Source organism: Tamandua tetradactyla, chromosome 16, assembly GCF_023851605.1.
Source record: "Tamandua tetradactyla isolate mTamTet1 chromosome 16, mTamTet1.pri, whole genome shotgun sequence".
NCBI lineage: Eukaryota > Metazoa > Chordata > Mammalia > Pilosa > Myrmecophagidae > Tamandua > Tamandua tetradactyla.
Window position 1 is genome coordinate 42118333 of NC_135342.1, and position 20173 is coordinate 42138505.

General features: G+C 41.8%; 1 protein-coding gene across 1 annotated transcript in view; it reads right to left on the reverse strand.

Moving 5' to 3' along the window:
* The window catches only part of SIAH1 (siah E3 ubiquitin protein ligase 1), an 84413-nt gene extending 72908 nt beyond the window's left edge, over nt 1-11505 (reverse strand). Inside the window, exon 1 of the mRNA XM_077132349.1 lies at nt 11078-11505. Within this exon, the coding sequence (XP_076988464.1) occupies nt 11078-11252 (175 nt within the window). The 5' untranslated portion in view covers nt 11253-11505. The remainder of the gene's footprint in view (nt 1-11077) is intronic.
* Between the last annotated feature and the right edge of the window lie 8668 nt (nt 11506-20173).

The following is a 20173-nucleotide window of genomic DNA, read 5'->3' on the forward strand; positions in this document are numbered from 1 at the left end:
TAACCCTTTTATATTGTTACCTGCTTGATTACAGAGATTTTCCATTTATGGTAGTGAGAAAACATTCAATTTTTAAATGCATTCAAACTGTTTTTCGAACTGGATTTTCTCCCAGGTCTGCAAGAGTAGTTCAACAAAAAAGAAAAAAAATCAATTAACATAATACACCACTTTAACAAATTTAAGGGGAAAAAACATGATCATCTTGATAGACACAGAAAAAACATTTTACAGAATCCAGCATCCTTTCTTAATAAAAACACTTTGAAAGATAGAAATAGAAGGAAATGTCCTCAACATGATATACAGCAAGCTAAGATCATATTCTATCGTGAAAGACTGTAAATTTTTCCTATAAGATCTGGAAGAAGACAAGGATGTCCACTGTCATTACTGTTATTCAACATTATACTAGAAGTTCTAGCTAGAGCAATTAGGCAAGAAAAATAAATGAAGGCCATCCAAATTGGAAAGGAAAAAATAAAACTTTTACTATTTGCTGATGGTATGATTCTATAGACGGAAAGACTCAAAAAATTACAACAAAGCTAGTAGAGATAATAAATGAGTTCAGTAAAGTGGTGGGATATAAGAGCAACATGAAAAAAGTGTTCTACACACTATTAATGAATAAACTGAGCAGGAAATCAAGAAAAAATTCAATTTACAATAGAACTAAAAGAATCAAACATCTAGAAATAAATTAACCCAAGGATGTAAAGGACTTATACACAGAAAACTACAAAACATTGCTAGAAATCAAAGACCTAGATAAACAGAAGGGCATTCCATGTTCATGGATTCGAAAACAAAATAACATTAAATTGTCACTTCTACCCAGACTGATTTATAGATTCAATGCAATCCCAATAAAAATTACAACAGCCTACTTTGCAGAAATAAGAAAGCCAATTATCATGTTTATTTGGAATGGTAAGGGGCCCTGAATAGTCAAAAACATCTTGAAGAAAAAGAACAAAGTTGGAGTCTCACTTTCTAACTTTAAAGCATATTAGAAAGCTACAGTGGTCAAAACAGCATGGTACTGGCATAAAGATAGATATATTAATCAATGGAATCAATAGAAAGTTCAAAAATAGACCCTCACAACTATGGCCAATTGATATTCAATACGGCTATTAAGTCTGCTCAGCTGGGACAGAACAGCCTTTTTAAGAAATGGTGCTGGGAGAAATGGATAGTCACATTCAAAAGAATGAAAGAGGACCCCATCACACACCTTACACAAAAATTAACTCAAAATGGATCAAAGACCTAAATATAAGAAACAGGACCTAGAAGAAGATCTTGTGGTAGGCAATGGTTTCTTAGACTTTACACTTAAAGTACAAGCAATAATAGAAGAAATAGATAAATAGGGCCTCCTCATAATTAAAAACTTTTGTGCTTCAAAGGAAGTAAAGAGGTAACCCACTCAATGGGAGAAAATATTTGGAAACCACATATCCATAAGGGTTTAATATCCAGAATATACAAAGAAATCCTACAAGTAAACAATAAAAAGATAAGCAATCTGATTTAAAAACAGGAAAAAGACTTGAATAGACATTTCTCCAAAGATGAAATACAAATGACTGAAAAACACACAAAAGGAACCCCAAAATCACTAGCTATGAGAGAATGCAAATCAAAACCACGATGAGATATCATTTCACACCCACTAGAATGGCCATTATAAAAAAAAACAAAAACAAACTAACAAAGCTATAAGTTTTAGAGAGGATGTGGAGAAATATGAACACTTATTAATTGCTGGTGGCAATGAAAAATGTTATAGCTGCTTTGGAAGACAGCTTGATACTTCCTCAGAAAGCTAAGGATAGAACTACCATATGATCCGGCAATCCCGCTACTAGTTATAGACCCAGAAGAAGAGAAAGTGGGGACTCAAACAGACATTTGCACATCAAAGTTCAGAATGGCATTTGACAAAAGATGGAAGCAACCCAAACAACCCAACAGATGAATGGATAAATATATTGTGGTATATACATATGATGGATGTATATACCCTCCATCTGATATTATTCCGATGTTAGAAGGAATGAAGTCCTGATGCATGCAACAAAATTGATGAACCTTGAGGAAATTATATTGAGTGAAATAAGCCAGACACAATATGTAAGTACTATATATCATATGATTACATTTATATAAAATGTAAATATAAATACATTTATAAAGACTAAAACAAAAAGGAGGGTGGAGCAAAGTAGAATCAACTCAGCCACTGAGCACTTCTCATGCACAGCTCCCCAGGAAACGCATGGAGGGAGACCCCTGCCACAGTCAGCACTCCCACTTCTACCCGACATCCCTGGTTAGGAGGTCCTGGCCGCACCAAATGCCCCCTCTTTCCCAGTCTATCTTGACCAGTACAGACCCCATCCTGCCTTCAAAACGTCTCATGTATGCCATGGAGATACAAACACCAACAGCCCAGAGGAAGCCCAGAGGGAGAACATTCCATCTGATCTGGGGTCAAGGAAGCCTTCCTGGTGGAGATGACCCCAGGTAAAGACTTGGGGTATGAGCAGCAGCTTGTTTCTCCTCCAAACCACTACAAGTCTTATGTCATCTTCTTTTTATTTTTTAATGCAGTCTTATGAATTAAACTATACTAAATAAACATCATGACGCTACATAAAACTTGAAAAATTGAAAAGAAAAAGGATCATTTAGGGTCATATTCTGCTAACCAACCTGGTGGCCATTTTAAATCTAAATTAAAATGGATTGAAGTTCTTGTGGGATTTTATTAAACCTCTTTTTCTTGGAACCAATAACAAATGGGCGGACCAGGGAGATTCGGCGCAGAGACGGGTCCTGGAAGGCCAAAATGAAGTGGTTTTTGATTTTTTGTCTTTCTTTTTAAGATTTTATTGTGATAACATAAGTACAGCATAAAATTTCCCATTTTAACCACACACACACACACACACACACACACACAATATTTGTACCTTCCTCATAGGGTTGTTATGAGAATTAAATTACGTAGTAGAGTGATTGGAAATATGTCCAGCAATTAGTAAGCACTATATGAGTATTTATTAAATAGATTTTTTTTAATGAAGCTTGACTATGCTCTTACTAATAGTTACATAGCTATAATAATGTTAATATTTTAGCTGTTTGGATCCAACCATTAGGCAAAGTACAAATTACTTCAATTATGTTACAAGACAGGATATATATTTCATCATCTTCGAACCTATAAAAGTAAAAATACAGATTACAAGAGTTGGGAGGAGAAGAGGGAATGGTAGAGATACAATTCTTATCGTACAAAACGGGAAGTCAAAAAACGTCATCTGAAGTAAAATAGAACCAAAAATAAAGGTCTAAGGATGCTATTTAAAGTTATAAAGGAATTAAAGTAGGAACTAAAACTATGTAACTATAGTGAGGGGGTGGGGGGGAGAGGAACTGTGAACGAGCTAAATGCTCCACTATCACGCAGAAATCATGGATAGCTTCTAAAATTGTTAATCAAGAAATAACAGTGTAATATGTTATTCATATATATGGAGGTAAATCCCAGAAAACTAAAAAGAAAACAATTAAAAGAGTTAAAATTATTCCCTCTGTGGAGCAGGACTGAGACAGAGGAAGGGTGGAGAAGGAAACTGTCGTATTTTGCTACAAAACCTTCCGTAGTATTTGAAATTTTTTTTAACCATTTGCATGTACTATGCTTTGAAGAAAAATACATTTCAAAAATGCACATTTAAATTTTTTTCTGGACAAAGTCTTGCAATTGTCAGCTTCTTAAGTAGTTACTGTAATTTGCCAACTTTGGCATCTTAAATTGTTTTCAACTTCTTTGGACAGATATTGAGTTTCTCCATGGTGAGGTCGAACTGTTCAACAAATGCTTTTATGTTTGAAGGTGTACCAAATTATTAGCTTTCCTAAGGAACCCTCAAGACTTGGCCTTTCAGTGTTGTAATTATATATTCTTTTTTGTGGTTGGTCAAGAATTGGCAGATTTGCACAGTAAAATTTCCTAAGGCTTCTGGGGAGTGGTAGGGTGGAGGGCGTGGAATGTAAGTTGCTTTAAAGAAAAATATTAAATAATGAAAAAGTGCAGATTGAAACAAGTGTTCATAGCAGGTTTTTTCACAGTAGCCCTAAACTGGAAACAACCCAAATGTCCAACTGGCAAATGCACAAGTAAATTGAGGTAAATTCATACTCAGCCATAAAGTAGCATGAACTATTGATACATACAACAACTTGCATAAATATCAAAAGCATTATTCTAAGAAGTCATCATTTAAAAACTGTGTGCTATATGATTCCATGTATATGAAACATTTAAAAGACAAATCTATAGGGACAGAAAGAAGAGCGGTGAGGTCAGGGGTGAGAAACGGGGCCAGGCAGTGACTGCAAAGGGGCATGAGGGAACTCTTTGGAGTGATAGAAATGTTCTCCATAACAGTTATGGTATGGATTACATTCGGTTTTCATTTATGCAAACTCATCAAACTGAAAATGGGTGAGTTTTCATGTCTGTAAATTATGGCTTAATACAGCTAATTTTAAGAATAGTACAGGTTTTCATGTGGATACATGAAAAGTTGTGAAATGGTAGGAGAAGGTCTGAAGTATGTTGCTGAGGGATGGCAATATTTCAGAGGGAGTGTTCCAAGTCTTCAGCTACTCAACAGTCACCCCCTAGGAGCTGGACAAGCTTGGGTGGGCTGGAGCCAAACAGAGGTTGCTGCTCCATCAGAAGCAGTAGAGGGCCCCAGGACACATACCCTCAGGCTCCATGCCTGTGATGGATGCAAACAGCTGGGGGAGAGCGATAGGCTGAGGCACTGGACCCCTCTCCCTTCTTCATCTGTGGACAGGCGGAATTGAAGGCAAGGAACCTCTGTTTCTGCATCTCAACTCTTTTCCTGTCCTTTGAGACTTTTCTTTAAAGCAAATATCCCAGGCAAGGGGGGACAGAAGGAGGAAGGAAGGAGTTACTGAAGAGGGTGGCAGAGAAAGATCTCCGCAGCTCACTCATTGAGGTGAAGTGGAGAGCAAGAGCAGGGGTTAGCACTCATTGAGGTGAAGTGGAGAGCAAGAGCAGGGGTTAGCACTCAGTGAGGGAAGTGGAGAGCGAGAGCAGGGGTTAGCACTCAGTGAGGTGAAGTGAAGAGCGAGAGCAGGGGTTAGCACTCATTGAGGTGAAGTGGAGAGCGAGAGCAGGGGTTAGCACTCAGTGAGGTGAAGTGGAGAGCGAGAGCAGGGGTTAGCACTCATTGAGGTGAAGTGGAGAGCGAGAGCAGGGGTTAGCACTCAGTGAGGTGAAGTGGAGAGCGAGAGCAGGGGTTAGCACTCAGTGAGGTGAAGTGGAGAGCGAGAGCAGGGGTTAGCACTCAGTGAGGTGAAGTGGAGAGCGAGAGCAGGGGTTAGCACTCAGTGAGGGAAGTGGAGAGCAAGAGCAGGGGTTAGCACTCAGTGAGGGAAGTGGAGAGCAAGAGCAGGGGTTAGCACTCAGTGAGGTGAAGTGGAGAGCAAGAGCAGGGGTTAGCACTCAGTGAGGGAAGTGAAGAGCAAGAGCAGGGGTTAGCACTCAGTGAGGGAAGTGAAAGCTGAGTGGCCACCTCAGAGGATCGGATGGGAAGTTCTTCAAGTGTTACTCAGCCGGGAGTCTCTTCCTCCTCTCAACCTTGGTTCTCCAACCACCAAGTTTCTTAAAGATGGTTCTTTCTCTGTCTTCCCTGTTAGTTTTTGTTGGGTATTGAATTATGTCCCCAAAAGAAGGCATATTCATGTCCTAACCTCAGTTCCTGTGGGTGAGAGCCCATTTGTAACTAGAAGCATTGAAGATTTATTAGCTAAGGTGAGGCCAAATTGAATGAGGGCAGGCCTTAACCCTATATATCTGAAGTTCTTACAGGCAAAGGAAATAGGACATCGAAGTAGAAACCAGAGGTGGAGACAGGGAGATAGACTGCCATGTGAGAGAGGATGCCAGAAAGTCAGCACTCGAATGTTACAGACTTTTGGAGAAAGCATGGCTTTGCCAACACTTTGGTTTTGGACTTGTAGCCTGCAAAACTGTGAGCCAATAAATTCCTGTTATTTAAGCAAACCAGTGTGTGGTATTCTGTCATAGCAGCCCTGGCAAAGTAAGATGGTCTTTAACTTTTTTTGATAGAGATTAAGCTGAGCAGGGGCTAAGATGCCAACATAAAGCATACAAAACAGCCTGCTCTGAGAGTTCCGTGAAATGTTGACTTTGTATTAAGTTAGCTTGTCCAAACATCATCCATCATCGGGGGCCTTATTTCATCAGATTAAATGGACTTCTTTTCTCAAAGAAGTACCTGTACTAATATTTACTTTGAATCTTGTCAAAGTATATGGAAGTTGGATAATGATGTTGAAAATAGAAAAAGAGTACATCCCCAGAGAGAGTAGGACTGAGATAGCTGTATTTTCCCAGAGCAGCCCTGCTGTCCTCTCACTCTGTAGCAGCCCCAGCCTCAACAGGAGCCAACACTCAGACTCCTCCTGGCCCAGTGCTCTACTTGAATGCTCACAGGTAGAAGTTTTTTTCATTTTTAGATTTAGACTCAAATTACTTTCTCCCCATTGGGATTTTGGTGTTTTAATTTGCTAACTTAGAAATTCAAGAAGAGGGAGTAAACAGTGATGTAGCTGTAGAAATCTGCTGCCACTAAAAATTAATGGAAGATACTGGGAGAAATTATTTTGGTCATTTTCTAAAAGGAAAGCATATTATTCATCATTTCATCAATTAATTCATCAAACATTTGCAAAGCACCCACAAAGGACTACACTGTTTGTACTCTCATAGGTACTTATGATATACTTATTCAAGTGTATGCATTTATTCACTCAACAAATATTACTACACTCCTACTAGGAGCCAAGTACTACGTGAGACACTGGACAGAGAATAAGGGGAAATAGCTCAAGTTCTGCTATAATTTTGCCTGATAGGAAGCAATGAAGGCTTCATTTATTCTACTGTCCCTTCCTGCATTAATTCACTCCACATTCATTTCTAAATGTCCAGGACTGGCACTAAGGATGGAGGTGGGAAGTATAACTCTGTCCTAGAGGACACACCCCAGAATCCTTTCCCAACACTGTCACCATGAATTTGCTTATCCATCCATCTGCCAGAAAGGTTGAGGGAACACCTAGCAACATAAAACAAGGGCTAGGAAAACAAATGGGGCAGTCAACCAGCAAAGTGGTCCACGACAGCCTGGGCTCTGGCCCTCAGGACATCAGGGGAGGCTGACCCTACTTGCTGCCCACACTGTAGTGGCACCCTGTATCTCCCCTTCGTTCACACTCACCACAATTGCTATCAGTTGTTCAATGTCAGCCACAGTGTGCTTTGCTCACTGTTGTTTCCACAGGCTTAGAACAGTGTCCGGCACATAGTAGGTGTCCAGTAAATATCTGTGCCCTGAACAACCGTTGGGTTTCCTCTGCCAGCTTCTCCATAGGCAATGGAGGCTTCCTGGAGGAGGGACCTTTGGGGCAGTGTTTTGGGAAAGTCTGGAGGGCCTTGGTAGGTGGACTTGAGGAAGTTCTAGCATGTAGAAGAGTGCCAGGCATGTAATAAATGTTCAAAAGAAACATTTGTGATGAGGATGATGATGGAGAACACTCATCAGTTACTAAGAAATTTGGCAACCAGAAGGCAGACACAGAGCCAGTAAGCTCCAGAGGATATTTCCAGCTCTGGAATCCTAAGGGATTCTTCTGCAAACTATGGATGAAGGAATTTCTATACTTTTCCCTTGTCAGAGCAACACAGAGGGTGGGGGGTGGGAGGTAGGTACGAAGTGTCCAGCAGCTAGCAGAAGCCCCAACACCCCACCTGGGAATCTATACCCTGGGGTCATCCTGGCACTTGCTGTGGGAATGGAGGGGCCTCTTTGTCTCTGGGCTGCTGAGGAAATGCTGTGCAGGCAAGGTCACTAGACCAGAGCCACCCCCTTCCCCTGGAGCCTCCTAGCTCTCTCTGCTGGTGGACATGGCCTTCTGTGTATGTTGGCAAAGGGTGTTAGGAACTCTTGTCTTTCAAGTGACATAAAGGAAGGCGCTCCTTGTTTTGAAGGATGATGGAGGAACTGCTAGCTCTGCTGCTATTTATAGTTGAAATGTTATCATTTTGCCAGATTCCCGTGGCCCGAAATCTATAGCATTTCCCTTTCCCACCCCTTCCCTGTGGGTAGTCTTCCTTTAGTTTAAAATCTTGGACTTCCTTGATGTCATAGTTTCCTCATAAACTTTCAAGGGCCACAGGGAAGTAACAATAACTCAAGTCAGCATTTATTGAGAGCTGACTATGTGATAGTCACTGATCTATTAACTCATCTAATCCCCATAACAACCCTTTGATGTAGGTACGTTTAGCCTCTATTTCATTTTTTTAAAAAAACATTTTATTGTGGTAACATGTGCAACACAAATTTTCCTCCTTTAACCACTTTCAAGTGTACTATTCAGTGGCATATATTATGTTCACAGTGCTGTGCTGCCATCGCCACTATCCATTACCAAAACGTTTCCATCACCCCAGACAGAAGCTCTGTACCCAATAACTTACCATTCTGCCCCATATCAGCTCCTGAAAACCTGTAATCTATTTTTTGTTTTCTGAATTTACATAACCTAGGTATTTCATATAAATGGAATCATACAATATCTATTTTTTCATGTGCGGCTTACTTTCTTCAACAATTATTCAAGATTCATCAACATTGTAGCATAGGTCAGAACCTCGTTCCTTTTTTAGGGTTGAGTAATAAAACATACCACATTTTGTTTATTCATTCCATTGATGGATACTTTTGTTGTTTCCACTTTTGGGTTATTGTGAATAATGCCACTGTGAACATCTGTGTGCAAATATCTGTTTGAGACCCTGCTGTCAACTCTTTGGGATTGCCAGGTCATATAGAAATCTTATACTTGACTTTCTGAAGAACGGCCAATCTCTTTTCCACAGCATTTACATTTCTACCAATACAAAGTTTCCTATTTCTCTGCGTCCCTGCTGATGCTTGTTATTTTCCATTTAAAAAATAATAATAATAGCCACACAGTGAAATGATAAGTCATTGTGGTTTTAGTTTGCATATCCCTAACACTGTGAATGTCCCACATTACTGAGAAGGAAACCAGGCGCAGCGCATGTAAGGGACCTCTCCAAAGTTATGAGGTTCACAAAACCAGAAGCCAATCTCCTAAAAACTCTTGGCAGCGCTTGCTTCTGGAATTTGGACTGAAATAAAAGTAAAGACGGAACTTTACAGACAACAGCTAATTAGAGGATAGAATGTTTGCTGGTGGTTGGAGGAAACATTTTTTAAATGTCAAAAATGGATCTTGTATATAAAAAAAAAAACAAAAAAACAAACAAACAAAAACAGGGCAGGCCACGGTGGCTCAGCAGGTAAGAGTGCTTGCCTGCTATGCCCGAGGACCCGGGTTTTATCCCGGTGCCTGCCCATGTATATAAAAAAAACAAAAAACAAAAATGGATCTGAAACATCACTTCATTTTTAGTTCCCATTACAAGCAGGACAGTTTTTCCCAAAAATTCATAACCATCCATCACTCCAAGGTACGGAAGCCAGACGGTGGCCAAGAAAAGGCAGTCTGAGCCCTGGAGTGAGAGGTAGAAGGATGAGCTGCAGTGCTTCCCACCTTCCCTGCAGCTGGGCGGTGGCTTCTGCAGACCCTTGAATTGCTTGGGGCAACGGCGAGTGACTCAGAGAACTGATATCATCTCTTTTCCCCCAGACTGCACCCAAGCAAGGACTTTCAGCAAAGATTAGAGGTGTTTTGGTTTGCTTTTTGGTTTTGTTTTCTTTTAATAATTAGAGAAGCAAATGTTTAGCACAGGACAGTACAAAGAGAGTTCCAGGCCCTTAGGAGAGAAGAATCCATACTGAACTGTGGCTCCTTTTGCCCCATTCAAGCTACCAAGCTCAGACTCATTTGATGCCTCAGGGAAAGGATGTGCAGAAAGTAGAGGGAAGTGTTCTTTTCCATGTGTTTTGAGGTTCAAAAGCCTATCATTTGAGCAAATGGAAAGGACTAAGGACCTAAAGTTGGGAGGGTGATGGGCATAATGAGGAAGATCAACTCCTCTTCCTACCCTGCCCCCCCCACCCCGTAGGAGTCCATGAATTGGGGGGAAGGGGACAGAGTCACAAGACCTCAATGGACCCCCTTAGTGGGGTCTTGGACCTTGAGCCCTGCCCAAGCTTCAGGCTGGAGGCAAAGTTACCAGTCAGACTGAGGAGCCAAAGACCAGGTGTCCTGTGCCCTTTCCTGGGAAGGGCTTTTGGGGGCAGCAAGACAGAAGAAAGGGCTATCTGGTATGTCTTGGCAGAAGCCACAGGCAGCTTCAGAGAGTTTTCTGAACCCCAGCAAGTGGGGAGCAGTGAAATGATGCTGGGTACCCTATTATGGTGGAGAGGAGATCTCCTCAGATAGCTGTGAGGTCAGAGGGTACTATGGTATAACAAGGTCTCCTGGCCCCATAAGTCCCCCAGAAATTAGAGGCAGCCTGGGGAAAAGGGTATGCTTTCCAAATTGCTTGAGATACACTTCTACTGCCTAAAAAAAATAATGGCTTAGAATAAAATGAAATTGGATTTAAAAAAATAATAATAACAGCCCCTTTTCTGGTACTCCTGAGTTTGCAGGCTGACAGCCACACCTGCTGCCGTATGTATGGTCTGCACGTTGCTCCCCTTACAGGGTGCAGACGCCATCAGCAAAACATTCTGGTTTTGTATCTCCATGAAGGTCTGCAACAAGCTTCTCCTCACTGAAGGGGAACCCAGTAGCTCAGAATTCTCCCATAGACAGGAGAAGACCTCCTGCAACCTTCACAAACAAGCCACCCAAGAGAGACTGCCTGTTCCTGTCTGGCAGTGGTGTCTGCCCAATGTGCCCTAGCCCCTCTGTTCTGTTTAGAACATCAAATCCTAAAAAGTAAACATTCGCTGCTGAGGGCATTAGCTCAGCTGTTGGAGCTCTTGGGTCTCACCTGGCCACCTGAGGTCCTCCATAACCTGGCCTCTGCCGACAGCTCTGGCTTCATCATCTGTCCTGGCCCCTCTCAAAGGCGACACTCTGATGGCAATACCCCAAACAGATGACTTGATGGCCTTTCTTCTGCTCCTGTCTCTGCCCCTACTCTTCAGCTCTCTGTCCTCCACCATCCATCTATCCACCTGGCAAGCAGCACCTGCTATGTTGAGACTTAGCAGTCACCTCTTTGTGAAGTCTTCCCAGGGAAAGCGAAGCACACGCTCTTCTGTGATCTCACTCGGGCCACCATGGCTCCTGCACTACTTAGTAAACACATCAGCTTTCTTGTCTTTTTCTTTCTGTCCCAATACTTTTGGGTTTCAGTACTAGTTAAGGTTGAGAGAGAGAGATTGAGAGAGAGAAATGGAGGGGAGGCCAGCAAAGATTTTACTGTTTTTCAATGTAAAAGATTATTTATGAAAATTAAAGACCCAGCTCCTCTACCATCACCATTATTTCATAAAAGTAAGGGCATGTCAGTAGAAAAAACATAATAGGAAGGTCATGACCTCAGAATTAAGCATGGTCCTTCCAGGAAAGGAGTCTTTGGCAATGTCTTCATTTTTAAACACATCTATTGATCCTATGATTCTCATTTGTCTTAAGGCCACAGGGTAGGGAGCAATTTTGAGACCTTTACAAGCGCATGTGTTCTAGTGGGGATGCGTGGCAGCCCTTGAGCTCCCAGCCCAGCTGCTGCAGTTTCCTTGGCAACCAGAACCCCAGGGATGCCCTTCAGATGTTGTCTGAAGCCCCTCCCCCTCTTGCCTAGGTGAGCTGATGAATTTGACCAGAGGCCATGACATTAATAGTGTCATCGTGAGACACTCAACGTGGTGTGTGGATTTAAGCTCAACAAAATATTTTCATAGCTGGTAAATCCCATTTGGATTGGGAGCTTCAGACCATGAGGGGCCCTAGGACAGGGTCTGCTGGATATGATTCTGTTTCCTCAGCCCCAACACAAAGTTGGGGAAATCTCTCAACCTCTGCTCAACATCTGGGGCAGGCAGACAGGGCAGGAACTTTATCTGAATTCTGTTAGGTTCTATTAGGTTGCTATTGGCTGAGATTCTCAAATCACAGTCTTGAAGCACCCTCCTTTTTTATCCTTTGTGTGCTGAGTGGATTGCTCTAGTGATCCTCATAAACAAAGCAGATTCTGACCTCGGGCTCTACAGAGGTGCCTGCTTCAACACGGGAGAAGGGGGTCTTTCCTGGGGGGATTTTCTTTTTATAACAAATATTTCATAAAACCCTCTTCTTACTGTTCTGAAATAAAACGTATAGGTAACACAAATGATTTCCATTCATTATATGTAATGTTTATAATTGACTTGCATCCATTATATATAATGTTTATAATTTATGATAATTTAATTTAAAATAAAATAATATCTTTTAAAAATGTATATAACCAGGCCCATCTACCCTACATCTATTAATTAAACAGATGCTTGCATTTAGGGGTGGAATCATAAATTCCATAAATGGAATCATTTAGGGGTGCAGATTGATGGATTTGATGCTTTGGTGACTCAAATGCCTGGAGCTGTGTTGCCTTTGGGTGGTTTGATTTTCTGAAATCTCTTTAAAGTGCGAACAAAACAATGCGTCTTCCCTTGGTTAACATAGGAGTCACCTTTCTAGAAAATACAGCATATATTAAAACCACAAACATACTTGGTGTTTATGTGCAAAATGGATCATTATGCAGAGAATTATTAACAGCTGTTTCATTAACAACGATGTTTGAAGGGACCGTTGAAAGGCTGGCCAGAGGAGGGACACGTCAACAATTAATGTGGCAAATCATAATCTGCGGACCCCCAAAAAGTTTTCCTAACCTACAAAAGTTTTCCCAACCTACCATGGAGAACAATCCATGTATGGTTAGCAGGTGAAGCCAACCATCAGAGACTGGCCTACTGAGGCCATGCAGCTTGTCAGCAGCTGGGTCTGACCCGCTTTTTTGGACCTCCTAAACTCAGGCTTTCAGACTCTGCTCCGTGGGGCTCAGGATCCTTGGGGCTGGTGGAGAGGGTTAGGGAAACCCCATCATCTTTTATCCAGAGGAGCTCTGCTTTTTTTTGTTTAAAAAATTTAATATCGCTAACAGCTTGGGGGCATTTGCTGTGTACTCAGCACTGTTTCTAATAAGAGAAATTACACTGAATTCTCACAACAGCCCTATGGGGCAAGTTTTATGAGCTCCACTTCACAGAATCTGCGGTGTTCTCTACGGCCGCACAGCCCCAGGCCTTTGATTTGTCCAACTGCGTTAGGTTGCCCCCCCTCCCCTCCGCCACTACCACCCTCCGCCCCCGCTTCCCTGTGAGATTTCTAGGGGAAAAAAGTGTTCTGCTGTGAAACAGCAGCCCAGGGAGGCCACCTGGGTTGGAGAAGTTGGGACAAGTTGGACCTCCCTGACCCGCTCCCCCCCCCACCCCGGAGAGGTGCGCGGGTTGCAGAGGCCCGGGGCGCAGCGCGGAGCCTGCCCTGCCCGCGCCAGCAGTACCGGCCTAGTTTCTTAGCAACTGTTAGTCGCGTCAACAATCACCCGCTGCGAGAGAGTGGCTGGATCCGGTTTCAGATCCTCGAAGCCTTCAGGAGGGGTCTGCCCTCCCCCCACGGCGGGTGGGGTGCTTTGAGCCCCGAAGTCGGCCCTGCAGGCTGCAAGGCAGGGAGGGGCTCGGTTGCCTGCAGCAGCTCCGCTCCCCGGCATGGGAGGGGAATCCCGCCCTGCTGCAGGGCAGTGCGTCCCTCCCGGACCTCCCCGCCAGGCGCCAGGGCACGTGGCTTCAGATCTGGGGCGCGCCTTGCATCCCCATCCACCAAGTTCCTGGCATATGGGGAAGCGACCTCAGCTCTTGGGAGGCGGCTGGCAGGCCAGTGCCGTATTTAAAGGTCCCTCGGCAGGCGCCTGCCACCCAGCTGCAAGGTCTCTCATCCGTCCCGAGAACACACGGCTTTCCTCGAGCCAGAGGAGGCCGCTGCGTCTCCCCGCTGCTCTTCCCACTTAACTGGCCTTCCCGGCCTCCCCTCCTTTCTTTCCTGCTGCCCCTGGGAGCGGGGCGGGGCGGAGGGGTGGTGGTGTTTGTTTTGCCAGACCCATTTTACAGAGCTGAGGAAACCCAGGCTCAAAGAATGCTTGTGACCTGTCCAAAGCTGTGGGCCAAAGCAGGGCAGGGCAGGGCTCCTTCTCTAAAACACATTTTCTGATTTTGGAACTTTGCTGTGGCCTCCATGACCTAAAGCTGTCCATTCACCAGCCAGTTCCTGTGGATTCTTTTAAACATGATTTCACAGAGCTGCTACATATTCATCACCAACGCTGATCAAGTACTTTCTACCACCCCAGCTCTTGGCTGAAAGAAAGGCTGTAGGGAATGCAGAGGAGAAGGCGGCCCAGAGCCGAGACCTGAGGTGTGGGCGGTGCTGGGGCGCCGGAGGGGCCAGCCAGCCAAATTCCCCAGCTCCCTGTGGGCTGGGAGAGTGGGGCCGGCTTCCTGGAGGAGGATGTGAGGGAGGGAGCAGCAGTGATGGGGAGCTTTCAAGACCCTTCATTAATAAACATTAGAGGCTGTCTTTAGTGATTACAGGACCGATGTTGAAAGACTGGATAACTGGTACAAATGAAGGTTGGTCACAAGGTTTTTACAATCACAGGGGCTGAAGATAAGGGCTATACAATCACCAGAGATCAGGGTAGCTGGGTTACAATTTAGAGACTTCAGGAATTTCCTGTATTCTCTGTATTCCAGTATACCAGAAAGCAAAAAGGAATACCTATATAATGATTCAGTAATCAAAATCATCCTTTAAATTCCAATTTCTCGGTTACATTACTAAACATGGAAAACTGTACAAAAAAAGAAACGACAAATGGTCAATATACTTATGTTCAACTTCACTAATAACCAAAAAAAATGGTAATTAAGATAAAAAGATGATAATGGAGGATGGGACTGTGTGTATGTATTGGGGGTGGGTGGGTGGGGGTGGTAATATGAGAACTCTGTACTTTCTGTGCAATTTTTCTGTAAACCTAAAACTGCTGAGATGTCATTTACTTATATCCATTTTGGCAAAGATTAGAGACTGATTGTGGCAAGGGTACAGGGGTCAAAAGGCGCTTTCCTCTACTGTTGGCAGGTATGTAAATGTTACAGACTCTCTGGGGAACAAGTTGGTGACATATATCCAAAAGCCTTATCCATATGCACACCTCTTTGCCTAATGTCTTAACTTCAAATAATTTATTCTAATGAAAGAAGAATCAAATGAGCAAAGATATATGTGCTAGATATTCATTCACTGGAATACTTCTTTAAAAAGTTGGAAACAACCTAAATGTACTTTAAAAGGGGATTAGTCATGTAAAATAATGTTAAGCTATTGAATTATTCACTATATAGATATTAAAAGGAATAGTTATTTCTGTAAGTCGATAAGGATAAAAGTTTATATTCCTTCAAAAAGCAAGTTGCAGTATGTGATCTTATTTTTTGAGTAACAGGGACTCCTGGATACACCCTAACTTGAATTCTGATTTTGACTCTTTATAGAAATGGTTCTCTAATATTTGCAGAAGATGAAATATTTGATAGACTAACTTGTGAATATATGTGAAGTTTTCCTTTGAGGACGCCAAGAAAGAGTTCAGAAGATGGTAGAGGCCCAGCCTACGCAAGAAAGGAGCAGAACAGATTTTTGAGTTATTTATATATATAACTATATATATATATGGTCTTAGCGAAGACCAGTATGTATAAAAAACTACATTCTTTTTTTAAACTTAAGTTATTTATTGAAGCATAAAGCATAAACATAGGAGATATGCAACTTCATGAATTTTTCAAAGTCCGCATACTCATGTAATTGCGGTCACTGAAATACATTATCAGAACCCCAAAACTCCCATCGTGCCCCCTCCCAGTCACTTTCCTTTCTGCAGAGGACCACTCTTCTGGCTTCCCACTTCAGAGATAAGTTTGGTCTATGTTTGAGCTTTATATAAACGGAGTCATAAAATGTGTACCCTTTTACGTTTGACTTCTTTCGCTCAACATGTGTAAAATCCAATTGGATGGTGGGTGAACTAGCAGTACATTTTTTTCCCTCATTAGAGAAGTCATGGGTTTATAGAACAATTATGCACAAAATTCAGGATTCCCATGTACCGCCCCACCAGCATTGGTATGGAACATTTGTCACAATTGATAGCACATTTTTATAATTAAAGTCCGTGGTTTAACTTAGGCTTCACTGTTTGTGTAGTATTGTTCTGTAGATTAAAAAAAAAAAATTATCCTGTTACCACAAATACAATGATTGTGTATGTTTAACTTCACTAATAATCAAAGAAACATTTCGCCCTTTAATCATTTTAGATATTTCAGTGCTATTAATAGCATTCCCAATGTTGTGCTCCCCTCACCACTGTACATTTTAGGATTTTAAAATGTCAACTCTGATATTTATTCCCTGAGATGTCTGTTTCTTGATTTAGTGAACACCTGGGGTTAAGGCAGAGCTTTTCTTGAACTTCAGCCCAAGAAAAGCTGAAGTTCTGCCCAAGGTAAATGTTGTGTGCAGGGATTCCCTCTCTTTCTCGGCTTTTGAGCTGTCCTGGACTTTTGCTAATTTTGGTTGTTTTGCAGTTTCCCTGTTTGTAGGAGTTTGGTTCTGCCTTCTGTTTCCTAGGAGACAGCCTTCCATCTCCCACTTGTATGAAGCTGGCAGGCCTTTGTTCCAGACTGCCCACCTCTCTAATTTCTTACACTCCTTTTGTTGTCACTAGCTGCTTTTGCCTAGAGGGCAAATGCTGGGAGGAGGGTCACTCCAGAGAGGGCTTCCCCAAGTCAGTCTTTCCCAGTCAAAATAGGGCCAGGGACCCAGGAAGGGGGCACAAACCAACTCCAAAGTGCCCTGGGGAGCAGGAAGGGCCCCAAAAGCTTCTCGGATGGTTCCCCAAAGCTGAACTTTCCTGGCCTGCCCACAAAATGCAACCCTTCAGCTAACTGTGTCCTGCAACCCTGAGGAAATGCTGCATTTTTGCTTCTCCACCATCTCAGCCCCTATCTGGGGAGGTTTGAAACAACAGCCATCCTCAGAGCTGGCCCTCCAGCGATCTAAATTCACTAATCAAAAGCTGTGATCATTATTCACCATGCCCACCCCTGAAAAAAAAAGAGGATTTTTATGTCCCCCTTTTTCACCAATGAGCTAGCCAGGGACTGGACCCCGTGGTGACCTGCTGTGAGAGTAGGGAATGGACACTGGCAACTGCCACACAGAGCAATTTATAGTTCTTCACCGTAGTTTATCATCCCCTTCCTCTCACTAATCCCTGGATGCTGTGCAGTGTTCCTCTGGCCTCCAGAGTTTCAAAATAGATATTTCTGACAGTTCTTGGATGTTTAATAATTGTTTTAGTGAAAAGACTGAGTCCTGGAGCTCCTGACTCTGCCATCTTCCCCAGAAATTCTCAGTTCATGCATTTTTATTGCTGTATGGTAATCCATTGTGTGAATATACATGAATTATTTAGCCATTCTCCTGTTTATGAATATCGAATTGTTTCTAGGTTATGCTGCTATGAATACATTCTCAGATGATTTTTGATGAACATATGTGCTCATTTCATTGGGTATTTATTTAGCTGACTATATGTTCAGCTTTAATAGAGAGTACTAAACCATTTTCCAAAGTGACTGTACCAATTTACACCCCTAACAACGGTGTACGAGTCTCAGTTTCACCACATATTTTCCAACAAGTGGTAATGCAAATCTTGTCAAATTTTGGGTATTCTAGTGGATGTGTAGTGGTATCTCACTGTGGTTTATTTTGGGTTTTCTTCATGGCTAATGAGGATGAACACCTTTTTATAAGTTTGTTGGCCAATTGGCTATCCTCTTTAGTGTTCTTATCTTTTGTTAATGCTTTTAAGTTTGCAGTTCTATATTTGGGGTGGGGGAGGCAAGAGGCAATCAGAGTTTTCTTATTTCTATGTATTGCAATAGTCTCCCCCTTTAAAGTTTGCCATTTTACTCTTGTAATGGTGCAATTCGATAAACAGAAGTTCAAAATAAATAAAAGCCGGTTTATCTATTTTTCTTTTATGGCTAGTGCTTTTTTTTGGTGATCTGTTTAAGAAATTTGCTTAATTCGAGGGCATGACTTTATTTTCCTATGCCAGTTTCTAGAAGCCTTATTGTTTTACCTTTCATAGTTAGATCTTCAATCCATCTGTAATGATTTTTATGTATAGTATGAGGTGGGAGCCAAGATTTATTTTTCTATATGGATATTCAGTTGAACCAGGACCATTTATTAAAGAGGCTCATCTTTTCCCACTGTACTGCAGTGTCACCTTTTATTTACATATGTGTGAGTCTATTTCTGGTCTCTCCCTTTGTATAAGGCTGAATTGTGTCCGTAAGAAGCACATGTTGAAGTCCTAACCTTTGGTACCGTGAATTTGGCCTTCTTTGGATAATAGGTTCTTTGAAGATTGTAAAATGAGACCAAACTGGATTAGGATGGGCCCCAATCCATTATGACGGCTGTGCTGATATGAAGACACAGACAAACGGATGGAGGAGAATGACAGGAGATGATAGAGGCAGAGAATGCCATGGATAGCCAGCAAGCACCAGAAGCTGGAAGAAATAAGGAAGGAGTCTCTCCTCCAGGTATCAGAGGAAGCACGCCCCTTCTGACACTTTGAGTTCAGACTTCCCAGTCTCCAGAACTGTGAGACAATACATTTCTGTCGTTTGAAGCCACCCACTTTGTGGTGCTATGGTATGGCAGCCCTAGCTAGCTAAAACATTGACCTGTTAGTATGTCTTTGGATGAATTACTGTAGTCTGAGTTCTCCAACTTTGTTATTCTCCAAGAATATGTTAGCAAGTTTTGGCCTTTTACATTTTGACATATAGAATTGGTTTACCAGTTTCAACCCTCTTCCCTACTAAAAAGAACTGCTGGGATTTTAATTGTGATTACATTAAATCTATAGATCAAGGAGGGATAACTAACATCTTAACAATATTTAGTATTCAATCCATGAACATAGTACATCCTTTCATTTATGAAGGTGCTCTTTAACAATTTTTTTTGGGGGGGATGCATGGGCCAATGAATATTTCTCAATAAAGGCTTGTAATTTTCTGTGTAGAGATTCTGAGTTGTTTTATTGAATTTATACATATATTTATATATTTGATACTACTGTATATGGTATTTAATTTTTTTTCAATTTTTAATTGTGTTGCAGCTAGATAGAAATGCAATGGTCTTTTAGAACTCTTGCCTTGGCATTCAATGAGTTTGTTAAATTCACTTGTTCTAGTATGATTTATTTGTAGATCTTTTTCCGATTTTCTAGGCATATGATTATATCACTTGTGAATTAGGAGTTTTTATTTCTTCCTTTCATTTTGTTTCTTCTTTTTTTTTAATAACTGTTGTGCTGGCTAAGACCTCTACCACAATGTTAAATAGAAGCTGTGCTCACTGTCGGTGAGAAAGCTGTCGAGATCTCACCACTAAGTATGATGTTTGTTGTGGCTGTTTTGAGCGTACTTTTTATCAGATAAAGTTCCCTCTGGTACAACATCACTTTGTGATATTCCTGACACAGCAGCGTAACCCCATAAACACTGTGGGAAAACATCAGACAAAACCACATTGTGGAACATTTTATAAAATGAAGTATTCCTCAAAAGTGTCAAAGTCATGAAAGACAGAGACTGAGGCATTGTTCTGGATTGGAGACATGACAACTAAATCCAAGGAAGAATACTGGATTGGATTTTGGGCCAGAAAAAGACCTTAGTGGGAAAACTAGTGAAAATTGAACAAGGGCTACAGATTACTTAATAATATATCAGTAATAATTTTCTGGTTTCAATAACTGAACAATGGTTACATAAAATGGCAAGATTACTGCAAGTTGGGTGAAGAACATATGGAAACACTCTGCACTATTTTTGCAACTTTTCTGTTAGTTAAACTATTCCTAGTTTGCTATGTGCTTATT